General features: G+C 31.9%; 1 protein-coding gene across 1 annotated transcript; it reads right to left on the bottom strand.

Annotated features, from left to right (window-relative positions):
- Positions 1 to 3424: 3424 nt before the first annotated feature.
- Positions 3425 to 4093, bottom strand: LOC139526430 (26S proteasome non-ATPase regulatory subunit 10-like). The gene has a single exon (XM_071321577.1). The coding sequence runs from the start codon at positions 4091 to 4093 to the stop codon at positions 3425 to 3427; it is 669 nt and encodes a 222-aa protein (XP_071177678.1).
- Between the last annotated feature and the right edge of the window lie 16912 nt (positions 4094 to 21005).

Consider the following 21005-nt stretch of genomic DNA (forward strand, 5'->3'; position numbering starts at 1 on the left):
ACACCACTTATTGCGGACCTGTTTTTGTATTGCTATGTGTTACAATTTATGACAAAAACAGCAAAGACCCATGGAAACAACATCTGATAAACAAATTTAATAATACTTTTAGATATTTTGATGATATTTTGGCTCTCAATAATGACGACTTCAGTGTGTATACTAAAGAAATTTATCCTGTTGAACTTACTTTAAATAAAGCTTATACTAACAATGACCACTGCCCTTTCCTCGACCTTGATATCTATATCACTAACGGAAAGCTTAATACTAAAATTTACGATAAAAGTGATGAATTTTCATTTCCTATCGTTAATTATCCATTTTTAGAAAGTGACGTTCCCTTGTCACCATCTTACGGTGTTTATATATCTCAACTTGTACGATTCGCTCGTGTATGTAACACTGTTTTAGATTTTAACGAGAGAAATTTATGTATTACGGAAAAAATATTACACCAGGGTTTTCGATATCACAAACTAGTCAAAACATTTACTTAATTTTATCATCGATATAAGGACATCATTCGTAAATGTAGCTGAACATGCAGACTTCTTATACGTTCAGGTATTTCACATCCAATTTTTTATGGAAATATTCTTTATAAAGCACAAAAATGTCAGTATTCACTTCAGAAACTAACAAAACCTTTTAATAGACTTATTAAGAAGGGATATAGTTACGATACTGTTGCCAGGTCATTAAAGATTGCATATTTTGGCGTTAATATTGATTCACTTATAGGGTCTTTGCATCGGAACTAAACACATGTATTCAAAAACCAGTTGTTGGCATGACACGGGTTATGTTCTTCTCATATATGTTATGATGGTATGATACTAAACCCCTAACGGAAAGGAATGTGCCTGGCATTCATATGATGAAATCATAATCTTTCAATCAGTTTAATTGAAGTCTGGAGCTGGCAGCTAGTAGTCTGTTGTTATTTATGTATTATTGTCATTTTGTTTATTTTCTTTGGTTACATCTTCTGACATCAGACTCGGACTTCTCTTGAACTGAATTTTTTAAATGTGCGTTTTGTTATACGTTTACTTTTCTACATTAGCTAGAGGTATTGGGGGAGGGTTGAGATCTCAGAAACATGTTTAACCCTGTCGCATTTTTGCGTCTGTCCCAAGTCAGGAGCCTCTGGCCTTTGTTAGTATCTTAAATCAATCCTAATTCTATCTTACTTTTGAGATATAGTTTTTCATATGTGACCTCATTTTTGGGCTGTTTCAGAAATTTCATAAATTCAAATGTGACGTAATTTTTGTGCCTTTTCACCATCGTATGTGACGTCATTTTTATGATTTATTGCGTTGAGGCTTTCGGGTTTTGTTTTCTGTAATTAGTTAATATTTCAGTTTCATTATGTATATCTTTTATATTCATTTGATAAAATTTACTGTTTGCAATAGCATTAATTGTTCTAAATAAAAAGGATTTTCTTATCCCAAGCACAAAAACATAGCCGTATTTGACACAACCTTTTTCAACTTTTGATTTTCAGTTCTGTACAACTTTGTACTTTTTTAACTTTCGATCTTTTATAACTGGGCGTCACTGGTGAGGCTTGTGTGGACGATGCGCTTTTTTGGCGTATTGAATTTTAAACCTGATGCTTTTTGTTATCTATTAATCATGTGTTTCTTTGTCTAATACGTTCTCCTATTTATTTATAGTGTAGTCCTGTAATATTATGTTGTCATTTCAATGTTATATTTTGCCACAAAACCAGGTTCAACCCACCATTTTTTCTTTTAAAAATGTCCTGTACCAAGTCAGGAATATGGCCATTGTTATATTATTGTTCGTTTCTGTGTGTGTTACATTTTAACGTTGCTTCATTTGTTTTCTCTTATTTTTGAGTGTTATTTCACATTGCGATAAGACGTGTCACGGTACTTGTCTATCCCAAATTCATGTATTTAGTTTTGATGTTATATTTGTTATTCTCGTGGAATTTTGTCTGATGCCTGGTCCGTTTCTGTGTGTGTTACATTTTAGTGTTGTATCGTTGTTCTCTTATATTTAATGCGTTTACCTCGGTTTTAGTTTGTTACCCCGATTTTGTTTTTTGTCCATGGATTTATGAGTTTTGAACAGCGGTATACTACTGTTGCCTTTATTTAGTCTTGTATAATTTTAATTTCAGTTTCTTGTGTACAATTTGGAAATTAGTATGGCGTTAATTATCACTAAGCTAGTGTTTATGTGTTTAGGTGTCAGCTGAAGGACGCACCGGGTGCAGGAATTTCTCGCTTCATTGAAGACCTGTTGGTGACCTTCTGCAGTTGAGTTTTCAATAGTCGGGTTGTTGTCTCTTTGACACATTCCCCATTTCCATTCTCAATTTGATTTGCATCGGAAATAAAAACATTTATTCAAAAGCCAGTTGTTTCCATGATACGTGATATGTTCTTCTCATTTATTTTATGTTGGTTTGATACTAAACCCCTAACGGACGGGATTGTGCAAGATATTCATATAATGAAGTCATACTCTTTCAATCAGTTTATTTGAGGTTAGAGCTGGCATGTCAATAACTGCTAGTAGTCCTTTGTTAGTTTGTATATCATTGTCATTGTGTTCAGTTTCTTTTCTTACTTATTCTGACATAGGACTCGAACTTCTTTAAACTGATTTTAACTGTGCGTATTTCTTTGTGTTTTGTTTTTTCTACATTGGCTAGAGGTATAAGTGATAAGCTTTATTGCACCTGTCCAAAGTCAGGAGCCTATAACCTTTGTTAATTTTGTATGCTTTGTAATAGTAGTTTCTTCAATATATTTCAGAGTTTAGTATGACGTCCAATGTCATTGAACTAGTTCACAATTTTGCACGCATCCGGGTGCAGGATTTTCTTGCTGTATTAAAGAACCATTGGTGAGAATTCGGCTGTTTTCTGCTCTTTGGTCGGTTTGTTGTCTCTTTGACACTTTACCTAATTTCATTGTCAATTCTACATTCTGATCTTCGTTCCTGGGATGAGATACTAGATGCAAATTTGAGATTATATCTCTGATTCCACTGTCTTTTTTGTATAAGATAAAGATGTTAATCAGTTTGAACCACCAATGATATATGTTTTAACCAAAACAAAAACAATTTCAGGATTACTAGCTCTACGTACAATATGTAATGGGGAAAGTTTTCCTAATTGTGCGGTATTTATGTCTGCGTCATTTGTAATCAGGAATGATGCCCAATACAGTGGCGTGGAACCGTTCATATTGATATTGTCTTCATTAGGATGTCATAGTTCAAGATAACAAGATAAACTGACGAAAATGTTTAATAATAGATAAATATTTACAAAAATAGTGATGTAAAAGTAAAAGATATATCACAACGGCATATATAATTACAGCAAACGAAAAATGCATCAACATGTAATTTATAGTTTCATACTATGTTTTCAAGAATGATCTATTGTCTGTAAAATTGAGATTATTTGTTCAAATTTATTTTCTTCTGCATACGATAATGGTGTTCGTCCACATTTATCTGGTAAATTTACTAATGCTTTATATTTACACAATAGACTTACAATTTCTGAGTTCCCATATCTACAAGCAACATGTAGTGGTGTACGTTTGTCTAATTTTGCTTTATTGACATCCGCTCCATTTTTTATTAGCAACTCAGCCATTTCTGTTAGATTATTAAAACTTGCCAAATGCAGTGGCGCGGAACCGTACTTATTGATGTCGTTGACGTTTGCACCATTTTCGATCAGAATTCCTACAATATCAATACGGTTTTCATGAGCTGCTAAATGTATCGGTCTCGATTGGATGATGTTTCCAAGATGTACATCTGCTCCGTGCTGAAGCAAAATTCTTACAATGTCTGTATGGCCATTGTTGGATGCAAAATGTAATGGTCTTGATTCGGTAATTTGACCATTATTCACTACAGCAGTTGCCCCGTGACTCAGTAACAATTCCACTATGTTTGTATGACCTTCCTTGGATGCTAAGTGAAGTGGCGTATTACCAAACTCGTTTAACTCATTTACTGGTAAACCTTTTTGTATCAACGAGTGTACCAATTCGCAATTTCCAACATTACACAATTCATGCATTGCTGTTCCTAAGTCTGTACAGTTAAAAAAAAAGGACAGAATATTACATTCATTGTTTATTCGATTTATGAAATGTCTATATCACTGTTTAGTGCTTGGTGAATAATTCTAGTAATAATTAGTGAATTGCACATTATTCAAACATTCGATAGAATGAGAATGTATTATGGTTAAACTGTAGTATTGCATCTAAGGCTGTATTGTATGTACTGTATGTCAAAATGAATTTGTTTTACGATTATCGTTGTCTGCTGAAAATTGATGTTATTTGTTCTGTCTAGTTTTTTTACACGCTTAAACTCATAGAGATAATAAACATATGTCAAATATCACCATGCTAGAAGTTGAAATTCTAAGCAAAAAATTACATCCTATTTTGCATATTTTTAATAAGTTGATATGCGTGTCAAGAAAATAAATAAAAATGTTTCTATAAAAGACAACCAAAGCAAATGGTCCTCGGCGTAAACAGCGTCCCAAAAGTATTTAAATGACTTAATCATTAATTTGAAATCTATACTTGCTTATTAATCAAAATTGCTGTATAAAGATCCCTTTTTTTTATATATTTAAGGTTACTTCAGTGTCTTCCTCCATCTTGGATTATGAATGAGCAGATAACAATTGGTCTAAATTTTTAATGAAATCTGCAAATTTAGGGATTCGTATGTGAATGAGTGGCGACAGGTAGCAGAGTGAAAGTCAAACTCAAATTCATGTATGTAAGACCATTTGTATCAATATAGAAAACCGTGTGTTTTATCATACACTCGGCTGTATTTTACAAAATAAAAGGGTTTGAATAATATATTTTCAACTTTGCCAGATAAGGGGAGATCACTCAGATATAATGGGAGATAACTCAAATAGGGACACTTTTATAATATAATGTGATGTGAATTTACCTTTTTTATTATGTAGATAGGGACCGAGTTCGAAGACCCCATTTTTCTTATTTGAAAGCCTATTTTTAGAGCTTTCTTTTAATATCTTATCTCAAAATTTTATAGTGTAGTTTGATTGTTATCACAAAAAAAGGATTTTCCATGCATAATCTATAACATATCGGATAATTTTGCACAATCTGTAGCCTGAAAAAACTAGTGACACTTATTTCTTAATTCATTTTTGAAATTGCATGATAAAAACTACATATTGATAAATTATTTAAACATTATATGGATATTAACTAAACCGCTCATCTACCCTGATATCAAAAAATTCTAACAACTCTAACATTATCCTAAAAGGACGAAAAAATTTAATAGATACTACTATGACAGTTTGATGGATTTACAAACGATCTTGACTTTTCAAGAATGTATACGCCTGTCAGATTTTATCGATGTATTACACCTTTAAGTTTAGAATACATTTAAGGTTAGTGTTCTCTATGTTTATTTAACGAATGAAATGTTGATTAAAATAGTTAAATAGTTTTCAAAAACTAAAATCTGAACATTAAGCCCTTCTTCTGCAGTGTTTGTTTTTAAATAGGTTTTGTTGTTTTTGACTAGCAGATCTGAAAAATCAATAATTGTGAGTTATACATTGTTTTTCTAAGCAAGGGACAATAGTTCAAATAGTTAGCAATTTGACAGTTTTAATTATTGTACTTATGTGTTCATCTTCCAGGCCCGTAGCCAGGATTCTCCAAAGGGGGTTAACTGGCCTCAAAAACTTGACTTTAACAGTCACAATTCGAACAGAACGTTGACTTTAACAGTCAATATTTGTTTTCAAGGGGGGTTCGTCCGAATCCCTCTATCCCCCCCCCCCCCCGGCTACGGGTATGCCTTCCTTGCTGATCATGGTTACTGTTTACGGTTGTGTCTATATAAGCCTCTACATGAGTGTTATTGGTATTGTTCAAAGGTACTAAAAAAAGTAATTCAAGACAATTGCCAGTCAGATTGTCTATACATGTACCTACAAAATGTATGTGTATCCTGGTTTGCTTTTAATTAGTGATGATTGTATTTCTTAAACAATGTGAATGACATTTTCTTTTTTTATTTAAAGTTATGAAGAGGGATCATAGTTTCACATAGATTCTTAATCAAATTCCCTTTGCATCTCAATTGTATCCATGTCGAACTATTTTTAAGGATACTATCGCAACTAGAATGTTTGCTACATATTTTGATATATAGTATTCCCATTGACACAGATTGACGATTTCGAAATAAAATCTATGAACGAATGTCATCTTTCAAATTTTCGGCAGAAACATACCTTAATAGTAGGACGTTAACATATCTGAATTTATCGCTGGTGTACTACATTAATGGTAAAATACACTAACCAAGCGAGTATTTTTATTCTATCTACACGATAATATTATTTAAACTTACGTTCATCAAACGATCCATTTCTGATCAAATCGCAATCTTTCCCTAATGCTGGATTTAATTTAACAACGGCCTGAAACAATGATTGGAAGAAACAAGATCAAAATACACATTACCATGTTAATTGAGGCCACAAATCTGGCAGACATTGCAAACATTTCAATAAATAACATATATTTTCTTTTGGATCGCCATGACTGCGCATGCCTTATGTTGATGATCAGCATTATATGCAGTGATCAAAACATTATATGCAGTACTCCGAACATTATATGAAGTGCTCACAGCATTATAAGCAGTGGTCCCAACGTTATATGCAGTTGTCGGGACATTATATGCTGTGGTCACAACATTATATGCAGTGATCACAACATTATACGTTTTTTGTTGATGAAGGTGATGATCAATGATGGTGATGATGATGTTTGATGTATGATGAGATTGATGTATGATGAGATGATTCGGTAAACTTCGGGTTTTTTTAGCGGAAATTACCGAATCCTTAATTTGTAATGCCCAGCAAACAAATTTAAACAGTTATTAAAGTCATTTTATTATTTAGGCAGTATACAATATTTAAAACTGATTGAAATAAGTAAATTAACAAGTATGATAAATTTACCACAAATGAATTCAACACCAGGGCATTTTAAACTTATTTTGATGATCAGTTTCACCATATTCACAACTTAATATGTATATACTTTAAGTTTTTAATAAATTGCCTTGCCAAACGCAGCTGGATATGACCGCAGAGGTCCAACCCTGAACCGTTCGGACAAAAATAGACACACTATTCACGCTTGATACAGGTCTGAATTTGGAAGATAATTATTAAATATTTGACACATAATATGTTTCTGACACAGAATAACTGTAGTCAAAGAACTTAAAATTGGTTATATAATTTGAATTTATACTCAATTTTGTTTTTGTACTACGCTGTTGCGAATTGCCCCACCCCCTCCAAAAATAAAAAAAAATACCCCCCCCCCTTTTTTGTTGATTTTGTGCAATACACTATGCTGTTGAACATGACCCCAACCTGAAGAAGAAAAGAAAAATGTATCACCCACTTTTTTTTTTAATATCTGAATCTGATATGAAAAAAAATAATTCTTTACAATTCATTTTAAAGCAGTGTAAGGGAGGAAATCAAACACATATATTTGATTACCTCAATATATTTGGATTACCTTCCTTACACTAGTTTCAAATTGTCTTAATTGGCCATTAACAAAGAAACCCTTGTTTTACCTCTTTTTTCCTCTAATTCCCAAACGGTTTGAGCCATACACCTCTCCTCACCCACCCCTCCAAGCAAATCATAATCATCCTTTTGTGGTATGGAAACTTGTGGTATAATTTCAGAGAGATTCATACACTTAATGACTGGAAACTACAAAAATGTTTATTTGGACCCCCTTTTTGATCCCTAATTCCGTAACAGGTGAGACCATAACCCCAAAAATCAATCCAAACCTTTCTTTAGTGGTTATAAACCTTGTGTTAAAATTTAATTGATATCTATTTACTTATACAAAAGTCATTATCCGGAAACCATCTGTCTTCAGCGACGCTGACGACAACGACGTGATAGCAATAGTCGACATTTTTTGCATTCGTATTTAAACATATAGATTTATACACATATATAATTGTGCATTTCTGATCATTTAACTCTTAATCAATATCTGCAGATTACTCGGGACTGCTATTAAGATATGTTATGACCCAGCATTTTTCAAGGAGAACCAAATATCTGTCAGAAGTATGCTGTTCATTGCATTTTTTTTTAATTAAATAAATGTTGGTCAGCGATGTTATTCGATAAAGAATTTTACTTATACATTTACGATTTTCAATCATATTTTAAAAAGGCATGGCACAGCAATATTTGGTGCAAAATACCTAGTTTGTGAATTTAAATCCTTTTAAGTAAAGATATATAAAAAGAAAGTATATAATTCGGACTATGCTATACATAAAAGTCAAATTAGTTTCGACAATTTTGAAATTTGAAATCTGGCACAACTTTTTGGAATTTTGGATTTTATAATTTGGCACAACTTTTTGGAATTTTGGATTCTCAATGCTCTTCAACTTTGTACTTGGTTGGCTTTATAAATATTTTGATATGAGCGTCACTGATGAGTCTTATATAGACGAAACGCGCGTCTGGCGTACTAAATTGTAATCCTGGTACCTTTGATAATTATTCCAATTTTTACCCCGTGAGTGATCCATATACATGAAAAAGAAACCCCACAGAAACAATTAAGATCCATCGTCAAAAGTAACTTTCCAGATAACGAAACAAATATTCAGATATGAAATTTTCGACCTCTTACATTGATCCTAACATGGGATATGGAAAAAAAAAATGTAACAAAAATAACAGAAATCCCCAGACTATAGACATGCTTGTATGTGAATATAAACTAGAACGCCAATAACAACAACGAGAAGAATTCACAGTAAAACAATACTAGTAGTTCTCCATTAATATAATTATATTACAATTATATATTGACATAAATAAAGGCAGCAGTAGTATACTGCTGTTACTACTGCTGTTCAAAGCTCGTAAATCTATGGACAAAAAACAAAATTGGGGAAACAAACTAAAACTGAGGGAAACGCATTAAATATAAGAGGAGAACAACGACACAACATTAAAATGTAACATACACAGAAACGGACTAAGCATTAGACAAAATCTGATGAGAATAACAAATATAACATGAAAACCAAATACATGAATTTGGGATAGAACAGTATCGTGACACGTCTTATAGTAATGTGAATTCACACTCAAATATAAGAGAAAACAAACGACACAACGGAAACACAACGTTAAATGTTACACACACAGAAACGAACTATAATATAACAATGGCCATTTTCCTGACTTGGTACATGACATTTTTAAAGATAAAAATGGTGGGTTGAACCTGGTTTTGTGGCATGCCAAACCTCGCACTTTAATGGCAATGTTAAATATAACATTGAAATGACAACATAATATTACAGGACTACAATACAAATAAATAGGAGAATGTCTTAGACAAAGAAACACATGATTAATAGATAACAAAAGTCATCAGGTTTAAAATTCAATACGCACAAAACGCGCCTAATCCACACAAGACTCACCAGTGACGCCCAGATATAGAAGATCGAAAGTGAAAAAAGTACAAAGTTGTACAGCACTGAAAATCAAAAGTTGAAAAAAAGGTTGTGTCAAATACGGCGAGTATAGGGTTTTTTGTGCTTCTGTTACAAAAATTTTGTGTGGACTTTCAATAAAATCAAAGAAGTGCTCAGTAACAAATAGCATTCCTGTTTTATGTGTTGTTGCTATCATCTGGACCTAAACACAAATTGAATCTTTTTCAAGGTCCATTGTTTTCAAAGAAGTGCGATCTAAAAGATATCATTCTTCTATGACTTGTAGTTGGTTAGATTTTGTATCTTAATGTATCTCAATCAGAATTAATTTAGGTCAAGATGACTCTTTTTTTTTATGGACAATCGTTACTATTCAGTAATAGTAAATAATTCTTTTTTACTCACAGTTTGTTTCAATCTTTACCTAAATGCAAAACTTAGATGCATGTTTCTTTTTATTAGTTGTTAGTGGCTTTGAACTAGCTGCCAGTAACTGCGAGTACTCTCAGATCAGTACTAATTGTCTTTTTGTTGTTGGGATATACAAGTACCCGCCTACGTCTACTCTATCTTTTTGTTAGATGTATTTATATTTGTATCCATCTGATGAGTTAAGCCTTTTACAATTGATTTTCATAGTTCGTTCTTATGTTGTTCTGTTACGCCACTGTCCCAGGTTAAAGGGAGGGTTTGTATCATTTTATCATTTCGGGGCCTTCTATAGCTGACTATGCGGTATGGTAATGTGACCTATAGTTGTTAATTTCTATGTCATTTGGACTCTTGTGGAGATTTCTTTCGTCGGCAAGTATACCATTTTTTTCATATATTAACCATTCAGAATGACGAACAAACGTAGCAAACGTTTTATTCACCCCAACACACTCAGTTTTCATAAGACAGGATAACTTTAAATGAAAATGTTAAACTTGGTCTAAAAAGGGTAAATTTTTCTTGTGAAAGTTTATATCTCTATATAAGACTTAAAAAGGTTGTAAAAAATGGAATAATTGATGTAAAGTTATGTTAAACACCTACAATGAAATGCTTTAAACTGCGTTTTCAATATCTGTTAGATAATTATTCATGTAAAAATGCCAAATTCTGAAAATCGATATCAAAAATGACTCTTTCATGAGATATATAAGCTAGCGTTATATGGCACTTAGGTGTTATAGAAAGCTGACTATTTTATTTAAAAAGTAGCGTTATTTTGTTTCTGATATAGTTTTCAATCGAGTTGCCTTGATAACACGACTTCAACAACTGTTTCAATCTATTTTCGGAGCACTATCAATTATGATTGTATTCGGTAATTTCCGATAAGAAATTCCGAAGTTTACTGAATCATCTCATCATACATCAATCTCTTCATACATCAAACATCCTCATCACCATCACCTTCATCAACAAAAAAACATATAAAAAGAATGTATTGTTGTGAAGACTTCATATAACGTTGTGATCACTTCATATAATGTTTTGACCACTGCGTATAATGTTGTGAGCACTTCATATAATATTGTGAGCACTGCATATAATGTTGTGAGCACTGCATATAATGTTATGAGCACTATATATAATGCTGATCATTAACATAAGGCAGTCATGGCGTTCCATATTTTCTCGTGTGAGTTTTTCAATGATGTTAGACCCTTTTTATCTAAATGTAGGAAATGTCATAAAGGTTTGACTGAATTAAAAAAAAAAGTAATGTCATAAAGATTTGACTGAGATAAAGAAAGCTATTTCATAAAAATTTGACTGACATAAAGAAAGCTATGTCATAAAGGTGTGACTGAGATAAAGAAAGCAATGTCATAAAGATTTGATTGAGATATAGAAAGCAATGTCATAAAGGTTTGATTGAGATATAGAAAGCAATGTCATAAAGGTTTGATTGAGATATAGAAAGCAATGTCATAAAGGTTTGATTGAGATATAGAAAGCAATGTCATAAAGGTTTGACTGAGATAACAAAAAAAGGGAAATGTCATAAAGGTTTGACTGAGATAAAAAAAAAACAAAAAAAAAGCAATGTCATAAAGGTGTGACTGAGATAAAGAAAGCAATGTCATAAAGGTTTGACTGAGATAAAGAAAGCTATGTCATAACGGTTTGATTGAGATAAAGAAAGCAATGTAGGAATCAATTTAATGGCATGAAGATTAAGTAAACTCTTTGTTCAATTGTTTTTAAGAAGACAAGCAAGTCAAGGTAAATTCTGATGAAGTTGAAGTCCAATCATCTTGAGACTTAGGTCACATGTTCCTAATGATATATTTTTTTACAGCAGCGGATGACCGTTATGGTATTCCAGTGTTCATGACTTGCGTTTTTGACTGATAACCGAACGTATTTCATATAACTACGTTGATTTTATCGAGTGCAAAACAATATTTCTTATCGCTTGTTATATATTTTTATCATCTATAAATATTCATGAAAATAATTTTTAAGGACATAGATAAATGATATGAAAATGAAAAGTCGTGAGAAATATCTATATAAATCAATACCAAATCAAGAATACCGAAAAATTATGTTAACGCATGCGGAAGAATATCTCAAGAACGTTTTGCAACAAACGCGGGAAAATATGAAAGCCTACTGAAATCAAATTTACAAGAAATACGTAATATTACAGAAGACTGTCCACTATGCACTTGCACTGTCCTATCATTCGCATAGTAGAATTTAATTATATACAAATGAATGAAAATTATATATAACTGTTATACAAATATTAATATAATATATAACATTAAACCAGAGTGCACTAATATCAAATGAGTATACCACTACAATATAATAGTTTTTACGGTGAGGCTGAATTCCCGGTCATTTATTCACTATCTACACATGATTTTGTATCAGAAAAAAAATGCATGTATATCTATGTACCTTAACCTAGCTTTCAGCTATAGAGATAAGATTTTATTTTTAGACAAGTGCTTGTGACCATCCATCAGAACTTGCGGTCATCCGATGTTTTGTTCTTCGGTAATTTGAGTATAATCCTTATTGCAAATAACAGTTTTGACTACAGTTTCATAGTCAACTGAAAACAGAACATGTTAGTGGTCGCTTCAGGTTAAAGGATTTGATGAAGGAAGTTTTTGATGACGTTGAAGTCAAATCAACTTGAAACTTATTTCACATGTTCCCTATTACATGTGATCTTCCTATTTTAATACCAAATTAGATTTGATCCCAATTTCACGGTCCATTGACCATAGAAAATGATAGTGCGAGTTGACTGTCCATGTCCTATGGACACTTTCTTGTTTGTACTAGATTGGTAGTTACTTTCAACTCAATGGATGCATTTATTTGACACCATAGGAACATGCGTAATGCCAACCAATGTTCCACCTCGAATATTATCATATGTGCATAGAAAACAACAAAGTACATGGAGTTCAAATCCATCTAGCATCAAATGTATTTTAAGCGCATTTACTAAGAAAACGTCTGCTTGTAATTTCTTATACAATTGCATTCTCTAGTTATTCATTTCATATGTAGCTAGTAATTTGTGTCAACGATTACTGATTTGCCTATATCAGTTTACATGTAAACTAAATTCGTCTACCTTACTGAATCTAGTTAGGCATTACTAAGGATAATTATATTCGAGTGGGAGAATATGACAAATATTTGAAGTTGTTTTGTTTGCAAAATCCAAAGAACAAATCAAAGTTATTTTTACTAATTAAACATAATTATATGCTTATTTCTGATTGACACCGTTCTCCAATCTTTATTTGTACTTTCATGAACAAAGCTATAGTATTGCAATAGCCATGTCTTGGTGTGAATAAAATCATTTAAAATTCACTCCGGTCACCTAATGCTTTCAAGAATTTTATCGCTACGTCCTTTCACAGTTAATATTCACAAACATGTTAGCTACCCTACCCATTAAAATGAATAAACTGAGTTGCTTTCAATAAATAGATACCAACCTTATTCAAAGCATTGATCGTTTCGTTGAACATAACATCTGAAACAGAGCTATTGGGTAAATGTGTCAATTTGTTTCTGTAAAACCTTATTGTAGACATCGCAGTTTCATTGCTACAGTCAATGATGTTGACATATGGCAAACGATCATCAACGATGAGGTCTGCCAGATTTGTTAGCAGGCATAGCATTAGTGTAATATCAAGATCATCGGACTGCAGATCTGCAAATAGTAAACAACGAGTATTTTATCATAATATTTTATCGAAAAATATCCGTGTTTTAAACTGATGTAGTTTTCATTTTGGTCACGATAAGTCATCATTTGTAAAGAGTCTTACTAAAAGGAACTGTAAAAAACCCGAACACAATATGACATCTTTGTTTAGACTTTTACTTCGCAGAAAAAATTCTACCTTCATAATTGTCATTTAAGTTATTTACTACATTCTTGATTAAGTTATCTTTTATTTTTGTGTCTTTCAATTTCATTCATGGATGCATAAATGAATTTTGTGCTCATTCATTTCGTACATGTTTGAATATGTCTGAATCATTAATCAGGCATGAGAGGAGGTACTCGAAGGGAATTTTGGTCGTGGTCAAATAGATTTTCATATTTAATAATTATTATAGAAAATATGTTTAACATGTTTGACCCCGCTTTGTCAGGAACCTGCAATTTATTTGTCGTCGTTTGTTGCTTTGTTATTTACTACGTCTAATATTGTGGTTTAAGGTTCCACTAAAGTCAAAATATAGGACACTGCATACACATCAAAACTTTGCCTGTATTTTCCAACCTAAATTGAATAAAGTCCTGAACTATGGGAACATATGTTCATTTCAACATACTTAACATATACATACTGTGTAAATTGTAGATAAACTTGAAATTGTTATATTGAAGCCAACCAATTCTTGGGGTGAAAACCGAAGTTTCCAAAAAATCTGGGGGCATGCTAGACGACTTAATGTGTTAAAAATTAGTATGAACAAATACTGTTACATGTAATACAGTACAAGATAATGTTGATTTTTAAGAAAATGTATTGATTTACGAGTTTCAGTAATTTCATGTATCTTAGTAAACGAATATCGAAGGTACAATACAGATATTGGACAAAATTGTCACTAAAATATATTTATGTGACACATAAACATTAACATGTTCTGCATTACAAATCATAGTTATAAAAAGAGGGTCAACCCAGTACTTTTTTCTTAAAATGTCAGAATTAGGGCAGTTAATTGTTATCAAATAGTTCGTTTCCACGTATGTTGTTTTTGTAGCACTTCAGTGGTCGTGTTGTTCCTTTGTTTTCCTTTGTATAGTTGATGTGTTGCCCTCGGTCTTAGTGTGTATACTATTTTTGCCTTAACATATTTGTTTAACGTTCGTTATTTTGTCTTTGAACATGTTGAACTTGACGTTAGTTTTCTTGGTTGGATTGTTTTACATTTTTCATTTCAGGGCCTTTTATAACCCGACTTTGCGGTATGAGCTTTGCTTACCGTGGAAGGCCATACAGTGATCTATAGTTGTTAATTTCTATGGCGTTTGTTCTCTTGTGACGAGTTGTCTCTTTGACAACCATACCACATTTTCTTGTCTTACTGTAATTCACCAATTTGAAAGTCAACAAAATGTGGATTTTAATCAGTTTAAAATACAAACAGTAAATACAAATATATTGCCGTAGTGCACATTTTCCTGATGAAGTACAAATTAAGTTACGTGGAAATACAAAGGAAGAGACAAAAAAAACATCACTGTAAAATATACGCTTGCATTCGAATAGCATCTCTGGACACAATTTCACCAGGAACACCAAAAGCCAAACAGAAACCCAACCTTTATTTACAAAACCCTGCTCAGACACAGATGACATTAAACAAGGTCTGAATACACTTACAAGAATTTACTAACACTTTTCTTGTACTTTTATACACTCTTATAAATACAGCACTGTACAAAACGGTTGATTGCATTCTGAGGGGTAATATAAATTATTTTCTGATAACTTAACAAATCATTCACAATTATCGACACTGTTACAGTACTTAACAAATCAGTAAATCAAACAATACTGAAGGAATGTGTATTTAATAATTCAAATAAGTTATATACAAATATCGGTACTGAATGTAACATAAGTACAACATTATAATATTATCATAAAGCCGTTCAGTAATTATTTACAAGATGGTAGAAAAGTACAAGAAAAGTGTGAGTAAATGCTAAGTAGCTACAGGCTCTTGAACATCAAATTAATTGATATACATGTATACTCAATGTGCGGGGGAAGATAATATATTGCTGCTAAGGTGATGAACATCAATTATTTCAGAGTTTAAATCGTATTGTATGTTACAAATTCTAGTACTGAGGTAACTGCTTTAGTCCAATTCACGGTTATATGTCTAGAAATGAGACAGAATAAGCTTTATCTATGGATTATTTAATCTCCAGGAAGATAATGGGACCCAATCAGAAGTTTGTATTTTCAATATAAAGAACATCATATGAACAAATTTTTATGTGAAATGACATGATCTTACTTCTTACATTCTTGTTTATATCAAAGTTTGTCTTATGTGATATCACTATTTTGTCTTATTGTTAAATATAAAATGTTGGTTACGTTTAACATACTTGGTGACTTTAGTGATGTCAATTGTGATGCAGTGATGATATTTTTATCCCTTAATTCACACACTTTTACCCATCTACTTTTGATTTCATTGTATAGCTTTTTTGGACAAAACTCTTTGTCAAAAACAAATTTAATGGCCAATCGTGATGGATTTTTCAAATGAAAGATAAGCTTCAGAAAATTTTTGTCCTCCTTGGAACCAAGATGCCTAGAAGCCATAATTCTGTAAAAAATGGAAAAAAGAAAATATTATTAGATATACAAAAAATATGTGACAAGTTGTTTCGACACACACACACACACACACACACACACACACACACACACACACACACACAACCTACACACATACAAATTATCAACCAAACTTGAGATCCGACAAAGCAATAGCATCAAAAGCCGTCAGAACGCATTTCAAGGCCAAAACAACAGACTAACATTTAAGAAATTGTGAATGCTGAGAATACAATAAAATGAAATATTTCCAACAATCAGTTGGTGTAACTGTTGATGAATAAATTTATCAAAGGTACCAGGATTATAATTTAGTACGCCAGACGCGCGTTTATTACTTTTTGTCCTGTGACTTTTTGTCCGTGACATTTTGTCTGTGACTTTTTGTCCTGTGACTTTCTGTCCTACATTCTTGCGTGTATTCTGAGGTGTGGAATACCTTGATTTCATGGGCAATATCCTGTTTATGTGTAATACTTAATATATATTCCAACAGATGATATTACACAAATTTTTCTTTTGTTAAATAAATGATTTATCATCATAATTTGCTATTTATATAACAGTATAAACCACATTTTGGTACAATAATTATTTACCATATAAACATTGAATATTAATGAATGTAGAATGAAATATGTCTACAGTATGATTGGTTTTAATCATTTAATTTATAAGATTTAGTAACCAAAATGTGTAATTATTTAAAAACCGAATTTTAATAATAAATTGTTTTATATCAACACACACACATTTAAATTATTTTATACATTAGATTTCATATCCATATTCGCATTTGTAAAGATATTTATATACCCAAATTTTCAATTATTTTACATGCCCAACTTTCATTTTTGAAGTGTAACTTGAAACAACAGTATATTATATAAAGAGAAATATAGAAAAAGTTATATCATGAAATACTTGTAGCTTTCTACAGTTAAAATAACAAAGCATTCAAACCAAGAGTTTAAATGCCTTGTTAATGCGACAACTGTCAACAAGAGACCAAAATGACACAGACATTAAAAACTAGGTCATGTTATGGCCTTCAACAATGAGCAAAGCTCATACCGCATAGTCAGCTATAAAAGGCCCCGATATGACAATGTAAAACAATTCAAACAAGAAAACTAGCGGCCTTATTTATATAAAAAAAAATGAACGAAAAACATATATGTAACACATAAACAAACGACAACCACTGAATTACAGGCTTCTGACTTGGGATATGCACATACATAAATAATGGGGTGGGGTTAAACATTTTAGCCGGACCCCAACACCCCCCTAACCCACAGGCGCTTGGGTCTATGATACAGATTATTTTTTTTTATTATCAAAATATTCAATTTTTTATATTTATAATACATATCTATCACTTCTGTGCATGTCTCACCTAGTTTCGAGTGATTTAAACGACCCAGAGAAAAAACCCAATTTTTCTATCCATACTAAGAAACAAAAGATGAAAATGAAAATCATCATTTCGATGAAAAAAAAATGAATTAAAATTAATTTTCTTCATCAAATTTATGAATTTATAATTATTTTAACACAAAAAAATTGAATAATTCCCAAAGATTAAAAGAAAAGTGTTATCTACTCCAGGAATAATAAAAAAAAAATGTATTTATAATGGATCCATCTTCTATATATATTGGTCTTATGAAATGGATCTAAAACAGACATGCATAATATAGATCTAAACATTTTTTTCTTTTCCGGAAGGAGTTATCACAAAAAAAATTTTTGTTAAAAAATTATAAAATTCAACACTCAAATTGGAATAATGATGTTTTTGAATCAAGATGGGAACAAATTCTTTGACTTTCACGAAAGCCCCCCTCCCTCTTTTTTTAGCCACACTAACCCTACAAGACACCTATTTCAGTAAAGCCAATTTGACTGGCAGATGGCAGTTAGGTCCGCTGCTGTATGCCCTGAGGTAATCGGTGCCCTCAGGTAATCGTGGCAATAGTGCCCATATGCGTAGTAATAACATGATCTAAAAATAGAATAAACTAAAAATACATCATTGTACTTTCTATTTCGACTGACAGTATATGTTCGAAAAATAGGAGAAAATAGGAACACATACATTTTTTGACAATAAGTTACGACAAATAATTCACGAAAAAAATCCAAATATTTGGTTTATTTGTGATCATTGCAACGTGAACAGATATTTATTTAGTGAAACGTAAATGACTTAAAATAATTAAAAAGAGATTTATGTAAATAAATGTATATACAATTATTTAAACTAACTATTAACGAATAAAAGTTATCCACACATGCCTAAGGCAGCAAACATTTGATTTTCGGGGGGGGGGGGGAGGCTATGGATTTTTTTCCTTCGACGAAAGACAATATTTTTTGGAGACAGGTCGAAAACATTTTTTTCTTTCATTTCAATTTTAGCATTACATATAGTGGCAGAACAATTAGAAACAAACTTTAAAAAAAAACCATAGCCCCCCCCCCCCCTGAAAATGAAATGATTGCTGCCAACGTTTCGTGAATGTCCTGTTTAAACTTTGACTATCATTGTGTTTGGTAATATATGACACTAACATATGGACAGATTACGCATATATTGATTCTGGTGACTTCTTTTAAAGTAACATAAGTAGAAAATGATAACATTTAATAGATATGTTATTAGAATCAGTCCATCTTGTCCGACTGCATGAGGGGCAGTAGCGGATCCATCCATTTAAAAAAAGGGGGGTTCCCAATCCAGGATACAAGGAGGGGGTTTCAACTATATGTTTCCATTCAAATGCATTGATCTCCAAAAAAAAAGGGTTCCTATACCCAGAGCACCCCTGGACCCGCCACTGTCCATTGTTCAACTACTAAATTGTCTGTTTTACTTACTAGTACACTTGGTACAATAAAAAACCTGATAATAAATTGTTCAAATAAGGCCTTTGAAAATAGTAGAATTAATTACTTTTGGAGTGTCAAAAACTCGTTGGAAGTACTTGATAAATTGCATGCATATATTGGTGATTTTAAATCTGTTTAAAGTTTTAATCTTTCTACCCTATATACCACTTTGCCTCATATTCTTATTAAGAAAAAATTCACATCCCTAATTAACTGGGCATTAAAAAAGTCAGAATGCGAGTACATATGTTCAAACTCTTTGCGATCATTTTTTAGTAGCAATAAACAAAAGAACTATGTCAATTGGACATGCTTTGATTTTATTTATGCGCTTGAAATTTTATTTGATAACATTTTTGTTCGCTTTAGAGATTCCGTATATCGTCAAGTTATTGGAATTCCAATGAGGACAAACTGTGAACCAGTTATTGCGGACCTGTTTTTGTATTGTTATGAGTTACAATTTATGACTTAAATTAGCAAAGACCCATCAAAACAATATTTGATACAAAAATTTAACAATACTTTTAGATATTTGGATGATATATTGGCTCTCAATAATAATGACTTCCGTATGTATACTTAAGAAATTCATCCTGTAGAACTTACTTTAATTAAAGCTAATGATAACAATGACCACTGCCCTTTCCTCGATCTTGATATCTATATCATAAACGGGAAGATTAATACAAACATTGTTGATAAGAGAGATGTTTTTTCATTTCCTATTGTTAATTATCCATTTGTAGATGGTGACGTTCCCTTGTCATAATCTTATGGTGTTTATATATCTCAACTTGTACGATTCTCTCGTGTATGTAACAACGTATTAGATTTTAGCGAGAGAAATTTATGTATTACTAAAAAATTATTACACCAGGGTTTTCGATATCACAAACTGGTCAAACATTTACTAAATTTTATCATCGGTATAAGGAAATAATTCGTAAATATAACTCAACATGCAGACATCTTATACGTTCAGGTATTTCACATCCATTTTTTTATGGAAGTATTCTATATAAAGAACAAAAATGTCAGTATTCTCCTCAGAAACTAACAAAACCTTTAAATAGACTTATTAAAAAGGGATATAGTTACGATACTGTTATCAGGTTATTAAAGATTGCATATTTTGGCTTTAATATTGATTCACTGATAGAGTCTTTGAATCGGAACTAAACACATCTATTTCTAAAAAACAGTTGTTGGCATGACACGGGTTATGTTCTTCTCATATATTTTATGATAGTATGATACTAAACCCCTAACGGGAAGGATTGTGCCTGATATTCATATGATTAACACATAATCTTTCAATCAGTTTAATTGAGGTCTGAAGCTGGCATGTAAGTTAACTGCTAGTAGTCTGTTGTTATTTATGTACTATTGTCATTTTATTTATTTTCTTTTGTTACATCTTTTGACATCGGACTCGGACTTCTCTTGAACTGAATTATAATGTGCGTATTGTTATGCTTTTACTTTTCTACACTGGCTAGATGTATAGGGGGAGGGTTGAGATCTCATAAACATGTTTAACCCCGCCGCAATTTTGCGCATGTCCCAAGTCAGGAGCCTCTGGCCTTTGTTAGGCTTGTATGATTTTAAATTTTAGTTTCTTGTGTATAATTCGGA

The sequence above is a fragment of the Mytilus edulis genome, chromosome 6 (genome assembly GCF_963676685.1).
Source record: "Mytilus edulis chromosome 6, xbMytEdul2.2, whole genome shotgun sequence".
NCBI classification, from domain to species: Eukaryota; Metazoa; Mollusca; class Bivalvia; order Mytilida; family Mytilidae; genus Mytilus; species Mytilus edulis.